We start from the raw sequence: 22,891 nt of genomic DNA, 5'->3' as shown, positions 1-22,891 counted from the left end.
CCTTATTATGACTTTATTTCCTCTGGAATTTTTTTTTCATTGTTTCACAAACAAAGCTATATAAGGATGAGATTGTGCAGATAGGATAGTAGCTTTAAGAGAAAGTTTTATTTTAAAACAGGGAAAAAAAACCCACAAGTATTTTTGTAAGCTCAGAAAAAGATACTGTATGCAAGAAACCGGAAATATGCAAGAAAGAAATAGCGTGGTGATGGAGTACGTTTCTGTAAGGGACATGACAGTGATAATCCAACTGAATGCTGGAGAATACTTGGAAAGACAAAAGAGGAATACGCTCTTTATTCTGCCATGATTCAAATTTCTTGGATTCTTTTTTTTTTTTTAATTATCTGGCACCTTGAAATACTTCCTCTAGACATTCAACAACCTATATTTGGAAGAAAAACAACCAGAGACAAGATCACAGGGATTAAAGAAAGAGGATATATTAATTAGGACTGTTTGGTCGCAAGTAACAGACCCAGTGCTAACACTGTGTGAATAGGTCCTAACCCTGGTTTATCTATAATAATGAGGAATTTATTCACAGGATGCTAGTGTCTCATGGCAAGGGTTTCTCTGGGCTTCAGGAATTGGTTTAAACCATTAGTTTAAATCACTGTGGAGAATCTAGAGTCTGTTTCTGCTTTTCATTGTACTTCACTGTAGGTTAGTCTTCTTTGCATCCCATACAACATAGAAGAAAAATGGGCACAGCCAACAGCTTCAAAGCTGACATTTCTTTTTTTTTTTAATGTTTATTTATTTTATTTTGAGGCAGAGAGACGGAGTGGGGGAGGGGCAGAGAAAGAGGGAGAGAGTGAATCCCAAGCAGGCTCTGTGCTGACAGTGGGTCTCCATCTCACCAACTGTGAGATCATGACCTGAGCCAAAATCAAGAGTTGGGCGCTCAACCAACTGAGCCCCCAGATGCCCCTCAAAGCTGACATTTCTGTTATACAAGAGTGCATTCATACAGACTCATCTGTTTAGACTCCCTCCTGTGGGAGTATTCTGATTGGCCTGGTTTATGGTGGGTATCTACCTCTGGACCAATCTGCTGTGGCCAGGTGATAGAGTCAAATTTTTTTTAAAGTTTATTTATTTATTTTGAGAAAGAGGGAGAGAGAGCACAACCAGGGGAGGGATAGAGAGAGAGAGGGAGAGAGAGACTCCCAAGCAAGCTCCAAACTGTCAGCTCAGAGAGGGGCTTGATCTCACAACCATGAGATCATGACCTAAGTCAAAAGCAATAGTTGGACACTTAACCTACTGAGCCACCCAAGCACCTAGAGTTATGTTTTATCAACATGCCTCTTGGCATTGCAACCTCTGGATGGATCTGGAGATAGTTCCCAGAAAAGCTTTCAAGGTCTTGGGAGAAGTAAAACAGTATGTTTCTACTAAACAGGACTGATGGGGCAATGTCATAAGATGTAGGACTGACGTAATCTCACACAAATTTCTGATATTTTCTGAACTTTTATTTCCTTAAAATAAAAAAGTTAACTTGCTTACACCCACCAAGTCACTGTGACAACCCTAGGACATAGGCCTATTTCAAGCATAGCTCATTCATTCAACAAGCACAGATTGAACACTACTCTGTTGTAGATATAGCTTAGTGTTCATTTTATTACAAAGCTACTGAAATTGAGAATTAAAATATGTGTAAAGATCTGGGTGGTAATAGTGAATGCAATTTTTCCTCTATTATTTTATGGATTTTTCTTTGTTTTAAACAAAATTTTTATACTTCAATGTCATTTAGGACTGAAATATTTTTGACAAACTCAGAGATAATAATTACCAGGCTTTCTCTTCAGCATATGTTCTGCCTCTATTGCTGTTATTTCAGATACTGTGGTGAACACATGAGCACAATGGACAGAGGCTCGCTCCATGCAATACCGGTGGTAAATCTGCCTTTCCCCAGCCTCTTTGTCTATGTCAAACTGTTTAAAAGAAAAAAAGAAGGAAAAAGCAAAAACATAAACACATTTTCTCATACTACTGACGCTTGAAAAGCATGGAGGTTAGTGGCATTGACCCCCTGTGTAGTCAGAAATCTGCAATTAACTTTTGACTCCCCCCATACTTAACTACTAGTAGACTACTGTTGACCAGAAGCCTTACCAATGACAAAAACAGTTGATTAGCACATATTTGTATATGTGTTACATACTGTATTTTTACAATATAATAAGCTAGAGAAAAGAAAATGCTGTTAAGAATATCATAAGGAAGGCATCGCTTCTCGGCCTTTTGGCTAAGATCAAGTGAAGAATATCATAAGGAAGAGAAAATACATTTATAGTACTGTACTTATTGGAAAAATCTGTGCATGACTGAACCTGTGCAGTTCAGACCTGTATTGTTCAAGGATCAGCTGTACGATCCATTTACACAAGGAAAACAAAATCACATATATTCATACTGTTTTTCTTCAAGACTGTGTAAAATTTTATGACCAGAAAAAAGTAGTAACTTTTTATTAAACCTATTACTAAAATGTATACCCACTCATGCTTTATTTATTTATTTATTTTATTAAAAAAATTTTTAGTGTTTATTTTTGAGAGACAGAGCATGAGCGAGAGAGGGGCAGAGAGAGAGAGGGAGAGACTGAATCCCAAGTAGGCTCCAGGCTCTGAGCTGTCAGCACAGAGCTGACGTGGGGCTCAAACCCATGGTCAGCAAGATCATAACCTGAGCCAAAGTCCGACGCTTAGCCCACTTAGCCACCCAGGCACCCCCAGCCACTCATGCTTTAAAAAGTACTGTTCAGGGGCACCTGGGTGGCTTAGTTGGTTAAGCGCCTGACTCTTGATTTCAGCTCAGGTCTTGATCTCACGGTTCCTGAGATGAAACCCTGCATCGGGCTCTGTACAGACAGCACAGAGCCTGCTTGGAATTCTTTCTGTCCCTCTCTCTCTGCCCCTCCCACCGCCCTCTTTCAAAATATAAATAAATAAACATTTTAAAAGTATTGTTCATTTCTGCTTCTAAACTGCTGTTTAATCCTCACGTGAATATTTCTACTTTGCTGTAATTACTTAGAATTCTTAATTTTTGATACCTTAATTATATTAACTTACCTTACATTTTATAAACATTGAGCTAATTACTTTCCCCAAGGACCTTATCATATTTTCCCCATAAGCAAAGAAACAAAGCCGACAGTAAAGTCGATACTGAAAATAAGGATAATTATTATCACCCTTAATTCACTGAAAAGCTTTCTGACAAAGAGAAAAGACAAATGATTTTCCAGGGTTATATAATTCCTACCACTGTGTAATTTCAAGAGGTGTATGGTTACTTTAACTGGATGGTGTGTTAAATTGTGCAATCATCCTTTATTCTGGGTATCTTAACTTAAAAAAAAAAACAAAACAACTTTAAAAACCAACAAGCCAAACACCAAACAATTGATTAAATAGTTGGCAACAGTTATGGGCTTTTGCCATTTTGCTTAGCTGCTGAATATTATGTCTCACATAGCTGCAGATGAAACTAGCTGTGTTTAAGAGAGAAAAGTATATCAAGTTTCTGGTATTATATTAGCAGGGTGTTTTCCATAATAAAGAGTATTAGCAGCTCAACAGTACTCATCAAGCTCTCTTCTAAGCATGATGTCATATTTAATCCTCATAAACCACTAAGGCTTGTATTGTGTCTTCATTTTGTGAAGGGGAAACTTGAAGCTTGTAGAGGTTAGGAAATCTGCCCAAGACCACATTCCTATTAAGTGTCTTAGCAGAGCCCTAAACTGATCCTTAATCAGTCTGACTCCAAGATTGTGCTACCTCCTGTTTTAGAACATTTAGACTCCAGCTCGACCAAGTCAGTCCCAGTAACTACTGTCCCATATAGAGGAAAATACCGAAAAAGACTAAGTAGATGATTCTAAAGACTACAACAAAGAAAGTCTTAGAGGATTCTTTCTTGTCTGTAATGTTTGCAACTATTTATCTGAAAATGTTTGAATCAGGGCTCTATATGGCATCCTTGGATCAGCTGAAGTTTTCCCAAAGGCTTATATGTCTGGTCTCATTTATTCAATCAAATCTGTCATTCAATCAATATTTGTTGAGTAATTTATTGTTTCTGTGGCCCTCAAAGAGCTTATAAATTAGTGAGAAAACAGGTTAAAATTAGGCAGAAATAGGTAAGTGCCTGAGGAAGGCATAGGGTCAGAGTGAGACTGATTTACAGAGGGACTGAGAATAGGGAAACATAGCTCATACTATGCAAGTGTTTATATTGTCAGTATCACTTCCAGAATGTAAGATTTTCAAGGGCAAGGACCATGATTTATTAATCTTTGTACCTCCAAGTTGTATTGTTCAAGGATCAGATGTATGTGAATAAAACGGCATTTGAACTGGGACATGAAACTTTAATTTGGGGAAAGGTTATTTTGGATTGAAAAATTAACTGCCCTAAAGAACAAGTACATAAAGTCAAATAGGGTTCCTGGGTGGCTCACTCGGTTAAGCATCTGACTCTTGATTTCAGCTCAGGTCCTGATCTCATGCTTCATGGGATCGAGCCCCATGTCAGGCTCTGCCCCTCCCCTGCTCACTCTCTCTCTCTCTTTCTCTCAAAACAAATGAATAACTATTTTTTAAGTAAAAAAACATAAAGTCAAATAGCATGTGCAGAAAAATAGCATCTGATGTGACCGTAGCAGAGAGTATAGAATGTAGGAGACATAGTAAGACAATAGACAAGGCTAGAAAGTTAGCCTTTGTCCTGTATACAGTGGAAAGCACTAAAAGGGCTCATTTAAACATATGATAAAGACGGTCTATGCTTAGAAAAAATAACTCTGGAAAAAGTATGAAATGTTTTCTGTTACTGAGCTTTTTGTGAAGATTAAATGAGATAACACATAACAGATGTTTAGAAAAGCGCCTGGCACGTGGAAAGTGCTCAATAACTTTACCTATAATCATCATCATTATTGTTGTTTCTGTTGGTATTGTAGAAAGTAATAAGATTTCATATATGGCGAAGGGTTTACCATCTGGACATTTAGAGACAAGAAGATAGGATGTCTAGATGAGCACACCAAGTACGCAGATATACAAAGGGAGAATAGTAGAGGCCTCGTGATCCCGTGAAAGGTCTCCACGAAGACAGGCATGTGCCTTTTCCTGGTCCTGTGGGGTCCATTACCTTCCAGGCCTGCAGTATGCTTGCCACATCTGTGGTTTACAGCAACTCTAGGTGTTTATACATATTGTCCACTTTTCCACATGTTTATGATAGCCTGTTAAAATCTCTGTCTGGTAATTCCAACATCTAGGACATATCTGGCCCGGATATTTTGACCATGGATCTTACTTTCCTACATTTTTGTATATCTCATTACTTTTTCCTGAATTCAGGAAAATGTGTAAAAAAGAACAAAAAGTGAGGCAAAGCATAGATAAGTCAGCAAAGCACAGTCTAGTGACAGAGGATGATAATCCTGTGATTGAAGGTGATGAGCTCAAAACTTGGTCAGATGGAAGAGTTAAAATCCATCAAGCAATTGTCTATGGTTTCTTTCACTGTCTGTTCATTTCCATCCAGACAACACCGTCCTTATATTTCCACCCAGGAAATCCTGATATCAAAAAAGAGAGTCCAAAGCATAAGAAAATTAATGGCCTTTTTTTAAAGCAGTAGTTATGTAGCCATTATAATTGAGGGGAAAATCGATCAATGGCTAGACCAATAAAAATGAATTTGGAAATATCTTCTTGGAGTGTCTCAGAAGACTGATATGCTGGCTGAAAATGGTTGAAATGCTATTTTAGTTAACAGAGTTAACTAAAAACTTAAAGCGACATCAAAGTCCTTTTGAACTGGCTATTAACTAAACATTTTCAGTGAGCAATTAAAATTTAAGTGAAATAGTTCTACTCTTTCTGTTTTTAAATTAATTTTAATTTTTATTTTTGAGAGAGTGCAAGCAGGAGAGAGGCAGGGAGGGGTGGGGGCAGAGGATCTGAATCAGGCTCTGTGCTGATAGCAGCAAGCCTGATACAGGGCTTGAACTCATGAACTGTGAGATCATGACCTGAACTGAAGTCGGTGGCTCAACTGACTGAGCCCCCCAGGTGCTCCTACTCTTTCTGTTTTTATAACAGTTGGGTACTATTATTCTTGTTCCCATTTCTCCCCCATATTTATTTGCCAGATTCAGAGCTTACCTGATTCTGGGTCTTGCATCAAAGACTAAATTATGACTCATCTCTTATGTTGAACTTTTAAAAAATTTTCATGTATACAATTTGTTGTTATTATGCAACATCCAAATTCTGAACCTATTGTGAGCATGAGGTGGGGGGATCTGCTGTAGAAAATGATTATGGGGGCTTTTTCTGTGAAAAATGATTAGGAGTTTAACTCAAAATCTAGTTCCTAACTACTTATGATCTATACTCACACTGCTGGGAAGGATATTTTACTAGAAAGACAGGCTGGGGCTGACTAAGCTCACATATTTCAACCAGTGAAGAGCTTTAAGCTGGTGAGATATATCCTATTTGAAAAAAGTATGATATAAAAGGATATTTTATTAAGAGGATAAATTGAATTATGTAACTATATACTGTAATCATTTTTTTACTTAAAAGCAACTAATAATATCCAATGAATTTATTAGTTGTTTTTATTAATTGTTACTATATAATGGTCTTAAGTATACTGAAGTAAAATACTTGATATGCTTCTCCAATATTTTCTCTTTCACAAAAACCAAGGTCTGCTCTTTTCTGGGAAATAAGGTTTCTGAGCTTATCACAGATCACTGGTTTGCCCTTATCAGTCTACCATTAGTACATACCATCAGGAAATTTCCCTGATCTGACTTTATTTTGAATGTACATCTTATGTTTACAATCTGACCTTTAGATTAGTCTGACCTTTTTATAGAAAAACTCTCATTAAGACCACAAATTGATTTTCAAATGTTAAAGGTTGTCAGAAAGAACTTTCCTGCACTCAGAGGTCTTTGGGATAGTAGGACAGCTTACCACTACTGTTATCTAAGTGTTCATGTATTACAAACTCTCTCTCTCCCCCTCTCTCTCTCACACACACATACACACCACTCACACATGCACATATTATTTCCACAGAATCCTAGGACTTTTTTAAACTGGGGAAGTGTTTAGAAATCAACTTTCCAACTTCCTAATTTTTCTGACAGTAAATAGGACCCTAAAATGCTAAGTTGATTTCATTGGCAATATAGATACCAAATTTGTAAAAGCCTGACTTTGTGGTACTCAGATACTTTGTTGATATTATTGACATGATAATATAAAATATATATTTTTATTAATCTGATTTAACTGACAGAAAACAAAAGAAAAAAGTCAAGACTGAATGACTTTGGTCCTCTTTAGAGTTGGGCAATCCACTAGGATAAGGAAACCGAACTGTTTGATCACCAAGGATCCACATCCCTGTTCTAAATAACCTGTCTTACTTGACCCTCCCACAAAACTCCACCTACACATTGCAGAGTTACAGGAGAAAGCTGACCATTTATTCATTCAAAGGAGAGAGGAAGACCCATAGTGCAAGCTGTATGCCTAGAACCCTTGGTCTGTAGCTGCCACTCAGAGCTCGTGTGGATCTAGCATTCTCACCATGTTTCTCCAGCCTCAGGGTAGACAGGAGTCCAACCCACCTACGCCCACCATGCCTCCTGGGATCTTGGGTCTGTCGCTCCAAAGTAGGTAGACATCGGCCTGTTACCACAACACTCTACTGCACTCTGAACAAAGTTAAACTGAATCGGCTGTCACCTCAGGGGAGGCTTTGTCATGAATATTGATTAGTTAAAAGGGCATTTCTGCCATCTGGCTGGCAGATGAAATGTAAAGATCAATACTTCTCATCTTTCAGTTTCAAGGATCAGAAAGAAAGGTGGTGAGGGAGGAAAGAGGAAGGACTTTTTACCTTATCAAGATGGTTGTAGAAATCAATGTTTGCTGCACAGAGATACCTGCCAAGCAGTGTGGCATGAGTGGTAAATATTGTAGCGATAGGAAGCTTCCGAGCTCGAGAAAGGATCAGTCCAGTTCCTGCCTGCCATTCGTGGAATTGGGCAATGACATGTTTCCCATCTGCATGATCCGTCACCTACATCAGAGAAGAAGCATTTAAAACAGTTGGTAAAGCCTGACCTTGCCCATGACCCACAGCATAAGGAAAGTTATCATACCTGTTAATTTTAGCAAAATTTAAAGAGAGTTAAACATGATGTGTACAGATTTAGCAAGCAGAATTGTTTTATAGGGTTTAGCTGCATGTTCATAAAACCCATGTATTTTTATGGTATAATCCTTCCTTGCAGTAATGGATCAGATTTATTTTTTGTATCTACAGAGGGGCCTCATAGAACAAATGCACAGGAGGCACTCAATAAATATTCATTGAATGAATGAATGAATAATAGCAATAATATTCTTGAAGATCTCGCTGAGCAGCTGAATCAGTTGGGACTACCCTCTTACAAGGTTCTTTTGAAACAAACAATAAATGACTTCATGTTTTAACTCCATCTTATTTGGATTTTCTGTTATTTGCACCCAAAAGCATTTTAACTGACATATTATTTTAAGAATATGGAACTGGGCAGAAGGGGACTAATAACTTGTTTAGAAGCAAACCCTAATTTAGTAAGACCCTGAGAACATAGGTCTAATCCCGGTCTAGATCTAAAACTAGGGAGGTGTCAGTTTCTTTGCCTTAAACTTACCTTGTTTCACCCTTTACATTCTACTTTTAATATTTACATCCCACTGCCATTATGACTGCCTATTTCCTCAATGAGGGAGTAGAATTGATAACGCAAAACATGTGCAATCAAGAAAACTGAGCAGAGAGTTGGGAAGCCGAAAGTTTACCCAAGGAGGCAGTTCTCATATTTAGAGAACATCAGCATCACCTGGAAGGCTGGTTAATCATGGATATCTGGGTCCCATCGCCAGGTAATCTGATTCAATAATTCTGGGCTGGAGGCAAGAGCTCTCATGTCTTACATGTTTGCAGGTGATGCTGCTGGTGGCCCATGGAAATACTCTTTGAGAACCACTGACTTAGGCTAGGACCTTTGTATTTCAGAGTACCTGCTCTTCAAAATTTCCTCACAGTTATTAGCAGTTGCACAGATTGGTAGCATCCAAGAGGTGACTGCAGAAACAGGGCTTGCCCAGCAGCCTGGGATTTTTGTCAATGTCTTTATTTACCCTTTGAATCAAAGAAAATTTCTGTTTCTGAAACGGCTTTATTTTAGAGAATATTGGGGCTTTATTTTCTTGCTTCTCTCCTCTCCAGTTCTCTTTAACAGAAAGGAAGAGGGCAGACACACACACACACACACACACACACACACACACACACACACGGAAGCTGACCTCAGTCCTGGGGGGCAGTGGCTCAGGGAGGCAGTTTTCAGAGGAAGAGTTGGTTCCACCAACTGATGATAACACAAAACTGCTTACTGTCATTAAGCCAGATCTTGTCAGCACCCTCACCCTGTTCTCCTAATTCTGTCACCAACACAAGCAATGGGACTGCCCCTTCACCTTCCCCTTAACTTCAAGGCAACCTTTTTGTGGCTATTGGAATATGACTTCATCGGTAAGAAAGACTGGCCAAGGGGACACACTGCCAAGCATGCAGTTCTGTGATTTGTCCTTAGACTACACCCCCCTTTGCTAGGGATGTTCTTCCTTCACCATCTGATTTTTAAGTTAGGCATAATCATTTTGAGTTAATGCAAGGAATGCAAAAAAAAACCAAATCCTCCTGCCATGCTTTGAGAACTTAAGAAAGTGCAGGCTTGGCTTGTTTCACAGGAATTGATTTCTAAGGCTCTTGGTTTTTTATTTTTTAATTTTTTTTCATTTTGGGGATATTGCACTACTGTGGACTCCTTAGCACCTGCTGAGATCACTTCAGCCCTTAGAAAATGATGAAAATATCTAAAAGCCACTGCAACTGCACAAGTACTCGTGCATAAACAAAACCAAATATTTCAAGCTACTTTCTACTCCCATAAGTCTAGAATTCATATACATAGTGCATGATCATCAACCATCCCAAAGGCTAGTATCTAGTTAGAGGAAAGCTAACATTTTCTCAGATTCTTTTGAAATGTATTAGGACAATCATGATGGCATCATTGCATTTAGCTTAATCTCAAAATCATGGGATCATTGCTGGGCACAGACCACAATCATGTTCCTCCTCTGTTGTATGACTATATGATAAACTATACCTCTTTTAAGAACCAGGCGGTTAAAGATCCGAATATTAGCATATCGTTGGCTTCTCGGTCATGATAAGGGATGCCGACACTGCATGCTTCCCAGAGATCTCCCTTCCACCTGTCCAGGTTCCAAGCCGAAGAGCCTATGTCAAATAGCACCACGTAAGGACTCCCTTCTATCAGCCACCTTCCAAAGTACACCTGCCATATAAGGAACACATGGGCTTGCAGTAATAACAGGCAATGCAAGGGAGAAAAAGGTATTTATGCTTAGAGTATGTACACTTTATTTAGAACTCAACAGCAGATGATCCAAGCTGTATAGGAAGCTGTAGTGGTGACCCAAAGCATCTGATATTTGAGCCTGAAGATGGAATGGGCTTGCATCCATTCATCTAGAACCTCCAAGTTCTTGCTCTTCATTAAATGTGGTCATTTAAAAACCAAGTATCTAGATCATGTGATCTTTGTCCATCTGTTTCTGATTACCCTCCTGTGACCTTGAGTTCATGGTTTTAGGATTTAATATCATGGTCTATGTTTTTATGATAGAGTCATAAGAGAAACTGGTCTGTATCTTTAACTTGTAGTGGGATATAGTGTCTATGGTATCACTTATTTCCCTATATGCAACAGGACTTGTAATAATAGGTCATGCTAGAAAAATGTGTTTCTGTGGACAAATGTATACGATTTCTTTCATTCCTTCTATCAAAAAAAAAAAAAAAAAAAAAAGGTGACACAAAGTGTTTCCCAATAGGTTGCTGCCAGATGTCTTAACTAAATATATTGCCCAAGATACTTTATCTCTTTAATCTAGCAGCTCAAAGTCTAATCCTATTACATTCTTCAAATTGAAGTCCTTTATTCCTATTTTATTTTGTGCAAGTTTTAATGTATTAGCTCTCATTTTTTTTCCAATTGTAATTATATAATCACTGTATATGTAAGTTTTAACTTTCTTTTTGGCCTCTATTTTTTCCACAGTAATTTACACATTCTTTTGTCTTGAGTTTTATTATATGTTTATTCTCCTATTTCATGGTATGTAACTCCATACATCACTTCAAGCGCTTCTTGGAAATTGGTGAAACTAAGAGCCTCTCATTGGGTAAACTGAATGTGTCCACATGTTTAAATATTGACCCTTGTGACTCCACCCAACGCTGAATTTGGAGAGCTTGAAAGCCCATTTGATCATCATTCTGTTGCACAGGACTCAGGAATGCATGGTGATTTCTCTCCCATCTAGCCTTGGACAACTGTGAAAGACCCCCATTATCTGTCGGTTGCTCCCATTGTGATTAGCATTTATCATGGCATTCCTCCCTTTTCAGACTGAGTTTTCCTGAGCCCCAAACAACTTTTGAATAGTTTTCTCTTTGGCACATTCATTGATTTATGTATTCATTCAATGACTAGTGCCTAATATGTGACATATGATACAGTGAGCTAGGGTCATAGAGAAGTGTTGATACTAGAGAATATAAGCTAGCTTGTATTGGCTTCCAGTGACTTCTTGGCTATAACAGAAACATCCGTACATCAGAAATACATTTAGAACCTTGAGATCAATCAGTCCATTATGCTTTTCATCTCCCTCTTCTTTCACAAGAGCTTTAAATGCAAGCCCCTTCCAGAGTCTAGGTGTTTCCTTTTGGCATATAAATATGATCAGGTCTCACATTTAATAAAACACTAATTCTCAAAACAGTGCCATTTGCAAACTACTTAATTATCCTTTTTTCTCATAGAAAACTCTCATTGACACAGCTTCTGTACCCTTTTCCTCCCAATTCAGTCATTCCTCAACCCACTGCAATCTGCTTTAACCCTCTTCTCTCCTGAAGCTATATTTCACAAGATTACCATGAAAGACCTGAATGTTGCCAAACCCAATTTACCCTGGTTTAATCTTTCGTTGACTTAATCCCTTCTTCATACTTGAAACTTACTCCTCACTTGTTTTGACCTATTCTGTTATGATAGCAACAGATTACCATAAACCTAGTGGCTTAAAACAACACAAATTTATGACCTTACATGTTTGGGAGTCAGTAATCTGAAACAGGTCTTGTGAGTTAAAATCCACACATTGGCAGAGTCGCAGTCAATCTGTAGTCTCTAGGGGAGTCTGTTTTCTGGCCTTTTCCAGCATCTAGAGGCTACTGCATCCCTTGGCATGTGGCCTTTTCCTCCATCTTCAAAACTTATTAGGCCAACCTCTCCTTCCACTGGCACATCTACATTCTGATTCTGACTCTACTGACTCTCTTTTAAAAGGACCCCTGTGATTACATTGGGCCCACCTCAATAATCCAAGGTAATCTCCTCACCTCGGGCCCCAAATATACAAAATCCTTTTGCTATATAAGGTAACATATTTTCAGGTTCTGAGGATTAGGACTTGTACATCCTTGTTTCTGTATCACTAGCTGTGTTTCTACTTTTACAATCTCTGAGTTGTGGGGTTTTTTTTGTTTTGTTTTTTAATATAGATGTTCTAACATGTTGACACTCCCCTCAAGGTTTGGCTCAAAACATCTGCTTTTAGTCTATAAACTTCTACTGAATAATATTATCAACAGCCATAATGTGAACTACAATTTAAACACAAATAACTTTCTCCCAAACATCTCTATCCTATACTTTTTGTTGAGCTCCAAATCTATAACCCTACTGGACGTTTCTTGATGGTTTTCACAAAGTGCCTCAAATGTAACCTATTTACACTTAAATTGATCATCTTTCTCACAAACCCAGTCCTTTTCCCTAAGGAGATAGTCTTCTCTTGTGAGGTCATGTGAATGGTGGTTTGTTCTCGCATAACAGTTTTACTAGGTCTTGCTGGGTGAAGTGTCAGTCGGTGTCCCTTACCTGGCAGCCATGTTTATTCATTGTATCCACTGCTCTTCTGATAGGATCATTTATAGGTTCACACCGTTCCACCTGAGTCTTCATATTATGCTCAAAATAGGGGCCAATCAGAAAATAATTGTCTCCCCATTCATCTGCTGTGGTTTTGGCTTTCGTCTGAATCACAGTATAGATGCCACCAACTGTTGAAAAGGAACGGTTCTGTTTATCATTCAGGTTAGTATTTCATTTTAAGTGATGAAGGCATGGAAATGAGTCCTTGTTTTTAAGTTAGCATTTAGGATTTATCAAGCACAAGAGTTTATTTAACTTTCTAAAAGAAAGTTTTATTTATTTATTTAAAAATATAATTTATTGTCAAATTGGATTCCATACAACACTCAGTGCTCATCCCAACAAGTGCCCTCCTCCATGCCCATCACCCACTTTCCCCTCTCCCCCCATGCCCCATCAACCCTCAGTTTATTCTCAGTCCTTGAGTCTCATGGTTTGGCTCCCTCCCTCTCTGTAACTTTTTTTTCCCCCTTAAAAGAAAATTTTTAAAGGACACCAACAAATAGTTACTATTTGGTTCAATTCAATGCATATTTTAAAGCCTTTTCTGGGTGCATGTCAGAGAGCAGCAGGTTGGCAGCAGCAGAGAATTACAAACATTTGAAGGAAATCTGAGGAGATGATTGGAATAGAGCAGTATGTAGCCTAAAGCTCTATCCACACTGAAGGGTCAAAGTTGGTTCCCATAGCCATTGTCACGACACACACCCTCAGCAACAGTTTTCACCTTTTACTCTTGCAGTGGCCCAAGAGGCCAGAGTATGTCCATGTAACAGCCATTGCTGAAATGATGAGCATGTCTCTCAATATAAAGAACCACTTACCTTCAAAAGTAACCAGCAAGGTACCTTTTGGTAAGAGAAAAGAGCTGATAGATTTTGAGGTGGGATGCTTGGCCCAAACCTCATGTTGAACCCAATGACACAAATTTTCACATGGTATTTCATTTTTCCCCTCTGGCACTGATGTCATGACTAGTAAGACACAGGGCCAAAAATATATGTACACTCTTGGGAAATATGCACACTCTTGGATCCAGCATGTCTACATTGTTCTGGGAAATAAGAAGAGTGCCAAATGATGTCTATTAAGATATTTATTGAAGCATTACTGTGGCAAAAAAATTGGCAACAACTTAAATTGAACTAGTTAATTCAACTTGTCTAAGGCTCAATTAGCTCTTCTGTTCAGTGGGGATAAAATATTACTTAGCTTGGGGGCAGAAGGCAGGTTGTAGCAGAAGTATCCCAAACTAGGGCTCATTTGAGTAAATACTGAAAAGGGTGAAGAAATTAGGCAAGCAGCTATCATGGGGAAGAACTTTTTAAGCAAAGAGAAGAGTTACACCCAAGGCCCTAAGTTGACAGCACAGCGTGCAAGGGGAGAGTAACAGGATGCAAAAGGAAAGGTTTGAGAGGCAGGTAGGTAGGAGGAATAGGGAGGACCAAGGGGAAGACGACCTTCGTAAACTCAGGCAGGATATCTGGTGCTGGCTGTAAGCAATCATGTTGTATGAGAATATGAAAACAGTCTGAACCAACTTCTTGAATAATTCTTTGTCCATGAGCTATAGGTGAGGAAACAACTCAAGAAATGCCGTGAGAAATCACAAAGCTAACACAGATCCTGGCACCAATCTTCAGCTCTATTTCCTGGAGCAATTTTATTACTTGTATATTAAAAAGAGAGATTCCTATTTTTCATCTCAGGTTTTCATAAGTTATTTCAATTCATCAGGATAGAGTGTTCGATAGCAATTGCATCTCTTAAATTGTCTCGGTAATTTAGGCTTTAAATAATAAATCTTACCAGTAGTCACAATCTATGGCCAAAAGGTAGAATTACCATCTGCAAATTTTTCTTTACACCTGAATCTCAAAATATACTTTTGGTTAAATTATTTTTAAGAGGTGAGACACATAATGCAAATGTTCGTACTATTATATGAGACCAACAGGATTCATTAATTCACAAAAGAGAAGAGTTAATATAATTTCCCAAATGTAAATATTATATGCAAGTAATTTTCATATGAGTCTACATAAACTTATTGTCTTTAAGAACTTCATCTCTAAGAAAAGACTTTATGACTATAGAAAATTTAGAGAAATTTGAAACTAACTTGAACAGAGAATGGTAAGGACATTATCAATCACATTTCAGATGTCAGGTGATGAGAATAGCATGGAACACATGAAGACAACCTGTAAACCTTGCCATCAGAGACTTCTAGACTGGACCAGGACCAACGGGATTCACTTACCATCAACAATGAATCTGAGATGACATACATTGAGGCCAGCACCAAATATGCCTAAATATTTCTCCAAATTCCAGAAAATTTTATGAACTGTTAAAACCATTTCTTGAGGAAAACAAATTTAGAGAAATAATTTGCAAGAGTAGCTAAAACTTTTTTCTTTAAAGAGTCACATCGTAGCAACGTACTTATATATAAGCTTTATTCACACTTGCTATCCATAAAAAGACAATCTTCAAATAATTTCTTCTGTAGACTTATTTCCTTCATCTTTATCTTATCAGGGGCTATGTTATAGGATTCTGATGGCACACATTTATTAATGCCTTACTCACATCTCTACTCTTGAAAATTCTCTTTTATGTGCAACTATGTATCTTGCCCAGAGATCTTAGGACATCCTTGTTTGTTAGATTATGTGTTTCAAGTTCAAATACACTTGGGTAAATGCAAATACATTTTTATTTGCCAAAGTACAAAAAGGAGAAGAGAAAATCTTTACTAAAAAAAAAAAAAGAATGATTAGATGTGGGAATTGAAATGCAAAATTAAACATTGCTAATTAATTTGCTACTTCTTTTTCCCATTTCAACTTTGATGGGGATAGTCCCCAAATGGCATTAGACTGTCATAAATACTATGGATATGCTGTTTCAGTCTATCAGGAATAAAAACATAAAATTTAAAAAAAGGCAATCCTGTATTGGTTGGGGCCTAATTTAAAATGAATCTTTCCCCCTTGACTTCTTCCTGTGCGTCTATTCATGGGGAGGTCACCTCACCACTATTTCATATATTCAAGCTCCGTTTTAGCCTCTCGCTGTCCTCCTCATATTTAGATGCCAACTAATTTCCTTCAGCTTTTTCTTTGTCTAAATGCCACACATTACCCCAAATTCCTCTCCTGGCATGCTAACTACAGGAGAATGTGATGGCATAGAAATAGGATCATTCCTATTTTCAAATTTGGAGCATAAACCAGACATTCCCCAACACATATTTTTTATTGAATTATTGTTTTGCCACAGCATAGATCACTGAATTTGGATTCACCCTTCACTTTCAAACATGTACTTTGTATTTTATTGATCTATATTTTCCTGAAACAACATGGGAGCTATCTTTAGTGTGAGGGCAAAGTATCAGGCCTTTCATAAGAAAGAAAAGATGAGATCCCATGGCATATGCCATGGAGATAGTTAAAACCCCAAATTTTCATCTATAAACACTGCTTATATTGCTAAAATCAAGATTCCAAAGCAGTATGGAATATGGACACCAGCCAAATAAGGTGCTGTCTCTATATAATAAGTTATATGTTATTATGCTAAATATATTATAGACAACAAGGATATATATGTTTTATATAATAAGGAGGTATAGTTGACCCTTGAACAATGTGGTGGTTAGGGCTGCCAACCCCTCACATAGTCAAAAATCCACATATAACTTTTGACTCCCCAAAAACTTAACTGCTAATAGCCTACTGTTGACCTGAAACCTTACTGATAGTATAAACAATCGATTAACACATATTTTGCATGTTATATGTATTTTATATTATCTTACTACAATAAAACAAGCTAGAGAAAAGAAAATGTTTATTTTAAAAATGAAAATGTTGGGGCACCTGGGTGGCTCAGTCGGTTAAGCGTCCGACTTCAGCTCAGGTCATGATCTCATGGTCCGTGAGTTCGAGCCCCGCGTCAGGCTCTGTGCTGACAGCTCAGAGCCTGGAGCCTGTTTCAGATTCTATGTCTCCCTCTCTCTCTGCCCCTCCCCTGTTCATGCTCTGTCTCTCTCTGTCTCAAAAATAAATAAACATTAAAAAAAATTAAAAAAAAATGAAAATGTTTATTTAAAAATGTTTATTTAAAAAATCATACGGTAAAAAAAATACATTTACAGTGATGTACTGTATTATTGAAAAAACTCTGCATGTAAGTGGATCCACATACTTCAAAATGTTCAAGGGTCCACTGTATTTTATATATTGGGAGAATCTTCACTATTTTTAATTGCTTAAAGTTTACAGAATTTGGAAGTTATATGACTTCTGTATGCATAGCTACTAACCTGACCCTCCTGTTCCAAGATACAGTTGCAGAGCAGGGGAAGTCATTATACAGTTAGACATCATTCTTTGGGCAGCAGGTCTGATGGGAAAGAGTTACTGGTGACAATGGTCAACAAATGGTTATGTGTCCAGAGCTTTGCTGGCCTGTGGTTTAAATTAAAGCATATGCAGTTTGGGGCAAAGGAGGACAATACACTCAAAGCAAGACTTTAGACACTCCCCACCCTGAATATTCCACAATGATAACTCCAAATGTTTTATACAGGAGGGCTCAGACATGGTAATCTGGATGAAAAGGAAGTGAGGAGACTAGTGCTCATCTTGAAGCTATGTGTGTGTCAAGCATAGTTTTTGCATAGATTGTGTTCCATGTGGTGGGGCTTGGGATGCCACTGACACAGCCACTGCATATCCACACTGGGCAAAGGCACCTCAACCCTAATTACTGTAACCCTGATCCATATCTTTCCCTTTCCCCTCTCTGCTTTTGCATTTAAAAATAGAATCATGGAATTGCGCAAAGTGAAAGGCAGTATGAAAATGAATGATCCAACTTCCTCATATTATGAATAAATTTTATGAAGAAATAAGAATAAGCTAACACCTACAGAGCATTTATTAAATGCTAGGCACTGTTCTAAGTGATTTTCAATTGGTATTTCTTCTCATTTGCACAACACCATTATAGGTAGGTGCTATCATTATCTTTATTTTTAAATAGAGAATCTGAGGCACAAAGAGGCTATGAGACTGATCCAACGTCACACAGGTAATGATGGAGTTGGGATTCCAATCCAGGAAGTCTGACTCCAGAGCCCACAGGCTGTAGACAGCAAGATTGTAAGAAACTGTGTGGAACAACATATTGATGGATTTTTAAAAGTGACGGGTGGGAGGGACAGAGGAAGAAAATGACCAATATCACAAAAAGATAAATATCTAAGACTTGGGAAAAGTGGAATCCTTTCTATTCTGCCTTAGAGAAAATCCATTTGGAAAACAATACTTAGAGGAAACAGCTTTTTTATTTTGTCTCTTGACGCTTTGGGTTAACAAAAAGGAACTCAGGGTTTAGGGAACTTTAGAGCAGTGGTCCTCACATCAGTCATTAAGGCTTTTGGAAATCTGATGAAAGCATTCAGTACTCTTCTCCAAGAGGACTTATACATTCCATTTTCAGATACAGTTTTAAAGGTTTACAAACTCCTTGTGGTCCTCTTTTATCAGGGTCCCACCTTCCAAACTCCTGCCTTAAAAGAGCAGACTTGCAGTTACAATCAGTTTTTACCACACCGTTTTGACTGTTGGTTTCTGAGTTTCTCCCTATGCCTTTCACACCATGTGACCTAGAGCGTTGATGCCCAGTTTGAGAAGGGAGAAAGTAGAGTATTAAATGTGTTATATTACATACTGGCCTAGGACTAAAATGTATTGATTTTAGTAAATTTTTAAGAAGAAGCATTCATTTAGCGACTATATTTCAGAAGTGCTCACATGTAGTAAATTAGCAACATTATTTGTGACAATATTTATTCAAGTCTTTTTAATGATCTTAAATATTCTCAACATAATAATTGGTCCATAATCTACCATGATTTGGGCAGGTCTTTGCAGAAGAAATGATTGTAGTGAGGCCTGCCTGAACAAAGGAGAAAGTAAATCATTTTGTTTCTTACATCTGGGCAAAACTCTCTATCCTAGACCACATCACAGTCTTTAACTTGTCTGTTACTTTCCTGCTATCCTCTCACCCAACTAGTAATAGCACTTTTTCAACAACACACCTGACTACTTAGTACTTTCTGCTGTTTAGAACTTCAGTGGCTTCCCACCATTCACGCATTGGAGGTAGAATTTTTAAGGCTATTAAGTAACCCTAAACTTCATGAACTGACCCCTGCTGGTATCTCCCATCTGCCCTCACATTCCACTCCTTTCCCCTCTCTGAGCTTCTCTCAGATCTTTGAACAGAGTACACTTTCTCACCTCTGCATCTTGGCACATACAGTTCCCTCATCCTTCTTTATCCTTCCTCCATCACCATTACCCAGTGGCTATTCATCCTTCAGGTTTCAGCTCAACTGTGTCTTTCTCACAGAGGTTCCCCCCACCCAACCCCAATCCAGGTAGAAACCTCCCCTCCCTTGCCCCCAACATATAGTCTAAGAACCACTGTTCTCTTATTCTTATTGTCATCACATTTGACTACAATTGCATGTTCAATGTCTATCTTCCTGCAGGTTTGTAAGTACTGGAAGACTGGGAATCAATTCTGTATTGTTAAACTCTATCTCCTTCATTTCCCCATGCCTGACATCTAATAAACACTTGATGAATCTTTATGAATAATAAATGAAGAGCAATGATAAATGGATAAGTGAATAAAAGCAATGAATGTCAAGGGCAATATGAACAAGGGGAAAGTGTTATTTTGAAGTCTGAGAATTAACATCCAATAATTTAACTGTGACTCTCTCACTTGTTATATTTTACACATATTCATTGTTCATTGGCAAAATTCTGGCAGAGAGGGATTTTTTCCCTCTAATAAATCTTTTGTTTTCTTGGATGTAAATAGATTTCCTTGCTTGCCACAAAACATTGTGAAATACCAGGAGCGTATGACATTAACTTCATTCATGAATAAATGGATATTCAGGTAATTTAAAGGATGTTTTTTCAAAGTCTTAGAAATCTATGTCCCTTGACCATAAGTCCTGTGTTCTTTCATCTATAGGACATTTCCTTAGGCAATGGTTTTTTCATTCTTGTGTGGTAGTAAAAAGAGAAATAAACTTAAAGAAGACCTAAATGCTAGTCCCAACCCTGCCATTTGCTTAATCATTTAATGCCTTAGATACCCATTTCATCTTTGAAATAGAGAAGTTGGATCATTGATCTCTAAGATGCCTCATATCACTGCCATGAGCTACACGGAAGTAAAAGTTCAAAGTAAATTTATTTTTTTTTTTAAATTTTTTTTTTTTTTTAACGTTTATTTATTTTTGGGACAGAGAGAGACAGAGCATGAACGGGGGAGGGGCAGAGAGAGAGGGAGACACAGAATCGGAAACAGGCTCCAGGCTCTGAGCCATCAGCCCAGAGCCTGATGCGGGGCTCGAACTCACGGACCGCGAGATCGTGACCTGGCTGAAGTCGGACGCTTAACCGACTGCGCCACCCAGGCGCCCCAAGTTCAAAGTAAATTTAAAGAAAACCTACATATATAATATCAGTGTATTGCCAAGGATGAACACAATAACTGTCCATTTATATAAAAATTTCTAAAAAATTAGGCTGTAATAAATATTAAAATAAAGATATGATGGAGATGATGTCAATGTTGGTAAATCACATTGTGGTTCCCTTTTCCACCAAAAACTTTTTTTTCTTTCCTTTGCATGGGAAACAAAAGAAAACAGGTTTCAAGGAAACTTAGGGCTAAAAACAAAATGTATTTATTCCTTCATTCAAAAGAAAAAAAAAATCCATTGAGCATTTTCTGTGTACCGGTACCATTCTAGGTCCTGAGATCAGCACACACGTCACCAAGATAACAGTTTTCACCAGTGTGTTCCCAGCGCCAGGAAACAATGCTCCATTAATGTTTGCTAAGTGGAGAGAAAAGAAGGAAAGAAGCAAGAAGAGGGGGCTCTGCTCAGGTGCTAGAACTCACACAGGGGTCTTCTGAACTGATTCCTGGTGCTAAAGAATCCCCCCAATTTTTCCAACAAGAAATATCCTTGAGTTCCCACCTACTCTGTAGAGAAAAAAACCTTAATTTCAGGTCATAGCCTAGGATATGTATAATAGAGATGACTCTGTTCCAGGGAACTTTGGGCACATTCAAACACCTTGTGAGTGGAAAAAGAACATTAGAAAAAGCTCTTCATAAAACACTTTTCCATAATAAGATTTCTGTCCTCTTTGCCTCCATCTCATTAAACTACAGAGAGGAAGAATGTACTTTGTTCTCTCACATTCATTCTTGCATTTCTACATAAGCAGAATTGATTTTTTATTTTTACTTTATGAATTTTATGAATGTACACACATGAGAACTTTGAACACTTAGCATAAGGTGAAAATAAGAACATATGTCAAATATAATTCCTCTAAGTTTGAAATACTCTCATTCTTCTTAATAGGAGCTCAATATAATACATTCTGAGCAGCTTCTAAGTTAAAACTTTAACTATAAGCTGATCTTGAGTTATTAGAAACATTATTAAGTATTTCACACAGTCTTTAGCAGTGCATTAAAGTGCTTGGCATTAAAGTTTGCAATTGGTCCTGATCACATATGGTTTTCCTTAAAATAAAATACTTGTTTATGCTTTTTTGTTGAGAGAAATCATAAAACCAAAAAAGTAAATTACTATTATATTATAATATATATAATTATATATATAATATATTATTATTCCTGTTTTGTCATAACATGCATGTCAAATTTAATTTAAATGCACATTCCAACGACTGCTTTCAACTGTCTCCCTTCCACACAGCCCCATCTAAGTTATCATTGTCTGTTGAAATAGACAAGGTTAAATGTAACCTAAACTTATGTCCAGTTTGAATACTTCCCTCACTCACTGTCAGTTCATTCTCACTACAGTCCCCTGTGAAATCCTAATCTGCATTCTTCAACAATCTGCCAAAGAGCCACTTTCTAGGGCAGTACAAACCTTTATTGGTTACTTCCCAAGCGACTTCAAACAGCAGTAAATCCTCCACAGGAAGTTCTTCCACTTCCCACCGAGGAAGCCCGCTCAGGGATGTCACAGATAGAGATCGGCCTCGGAGCATTCTTTCTCTGGTCCTCTGAAACTTTTTTGAATCCCTTTTTCAGTAAACTGTGATGCCAGTAGCGGTGTGTCGAGAGCCTTGCAGGGTCAGAGCTGGGAGATCTCAGGTTTGGGGAACTTATTATAGGTATAAACCAGTCAAATGAAATCTCATGTGCTTCCCAGAGAACTCAGTTGAAGGAGGAACCCTTCTGTACAGTCTTTCTGGGCAGGTCCAGTGAGGACAGTATCTCCAATCAGTATCAACCTGACCAACTCAATCATACATAAAATCCTCAAGTTCTGGGCTTAGGTAAGCACCCCTTCAGATGGTGGAATCCTCATAGGCTGAGCACGACACAAGTCCCGACCTTTAGTCCTTGTCCTTTTGGCCAAACTCCTAGACTCATTCAGTCATCAATGCTTATTTCATCACTTCCAGAGTGATCCAAGATTAGCAATTCCCCTTATTAGGGTTGCAGACCATTTTAGATTACACATAGAATTCACTGGGACCATTTACAAACTTTCAATCCTTTTAGATTTCCTAAGTA

The 22,891-nt window shown here is 37.9% G+C and overlaps 1 protein-coding gene and 1 pseudogene across 2 annotated transcripts in view; one reads left to right on the top strand and one right to left on the bottom strand.

The window, feature by feature from the left end:
* The window catches only part of GYS2 (glycogen synthase 2), a 55,121-nt gene extending 32,430 nt beyond the window's left edge, over positions 1-22,691 (bottom strand). For both annotated transcript variants that reach the window (XM_025930126.2, XM_086713908.1), the window contains exons 1-5: positions 22,239-22,691; positions 13,160-13,341; positions 10,292-10,483; positions 7,966-8,148; positions 1,811-1,955 (exon numbers count right to left, since the gene is read on the bottom strand). In XM_025930126.2, coding sequence (XP_025785911.1) covers positions 1,811-1,955; positions 7,966-8,148; positions 10,292-10,483; positions 13,160-13,341; positions 22,239-22,359 — 823 coding nt within the window. In that variant the 5' untranslated portion in view covers positions 22,360-22,691. The remainder of the gene's footprint in view (positions 1-1,810; positions 1,956-7,965; positions 8,149-10,291; positions 10,484-13,159; positions 13,342-22,238) is intronic.
* LOC112868062 (U2 spliceosomal RNA) lies at positions 2,250-2,403 on the top strand (annotated as a pseudogene).
* Positions 22,692-22,891: the final 200 nt, after the last annotated feature.

The sequence above is a fragment of the Puma concolor genome, chromosome B4, assembly GCF_028749965.1.
Source record: "Puma concolor isolate L17-30 chromosome B4, mPumCon1.1.hap2, whole genome shotgun sequence".
Lineage (NCBI taxonomy): Eukaryota > Metazoa > Chordata > Mammalia > Carnivora > Felidae > Puma > Puma concolor.
The sequence above is the reverse complement of the archived record's forward strand: the minus strand, read 5'-3'. Positions and strand labels throughout refer to the sequence as shown.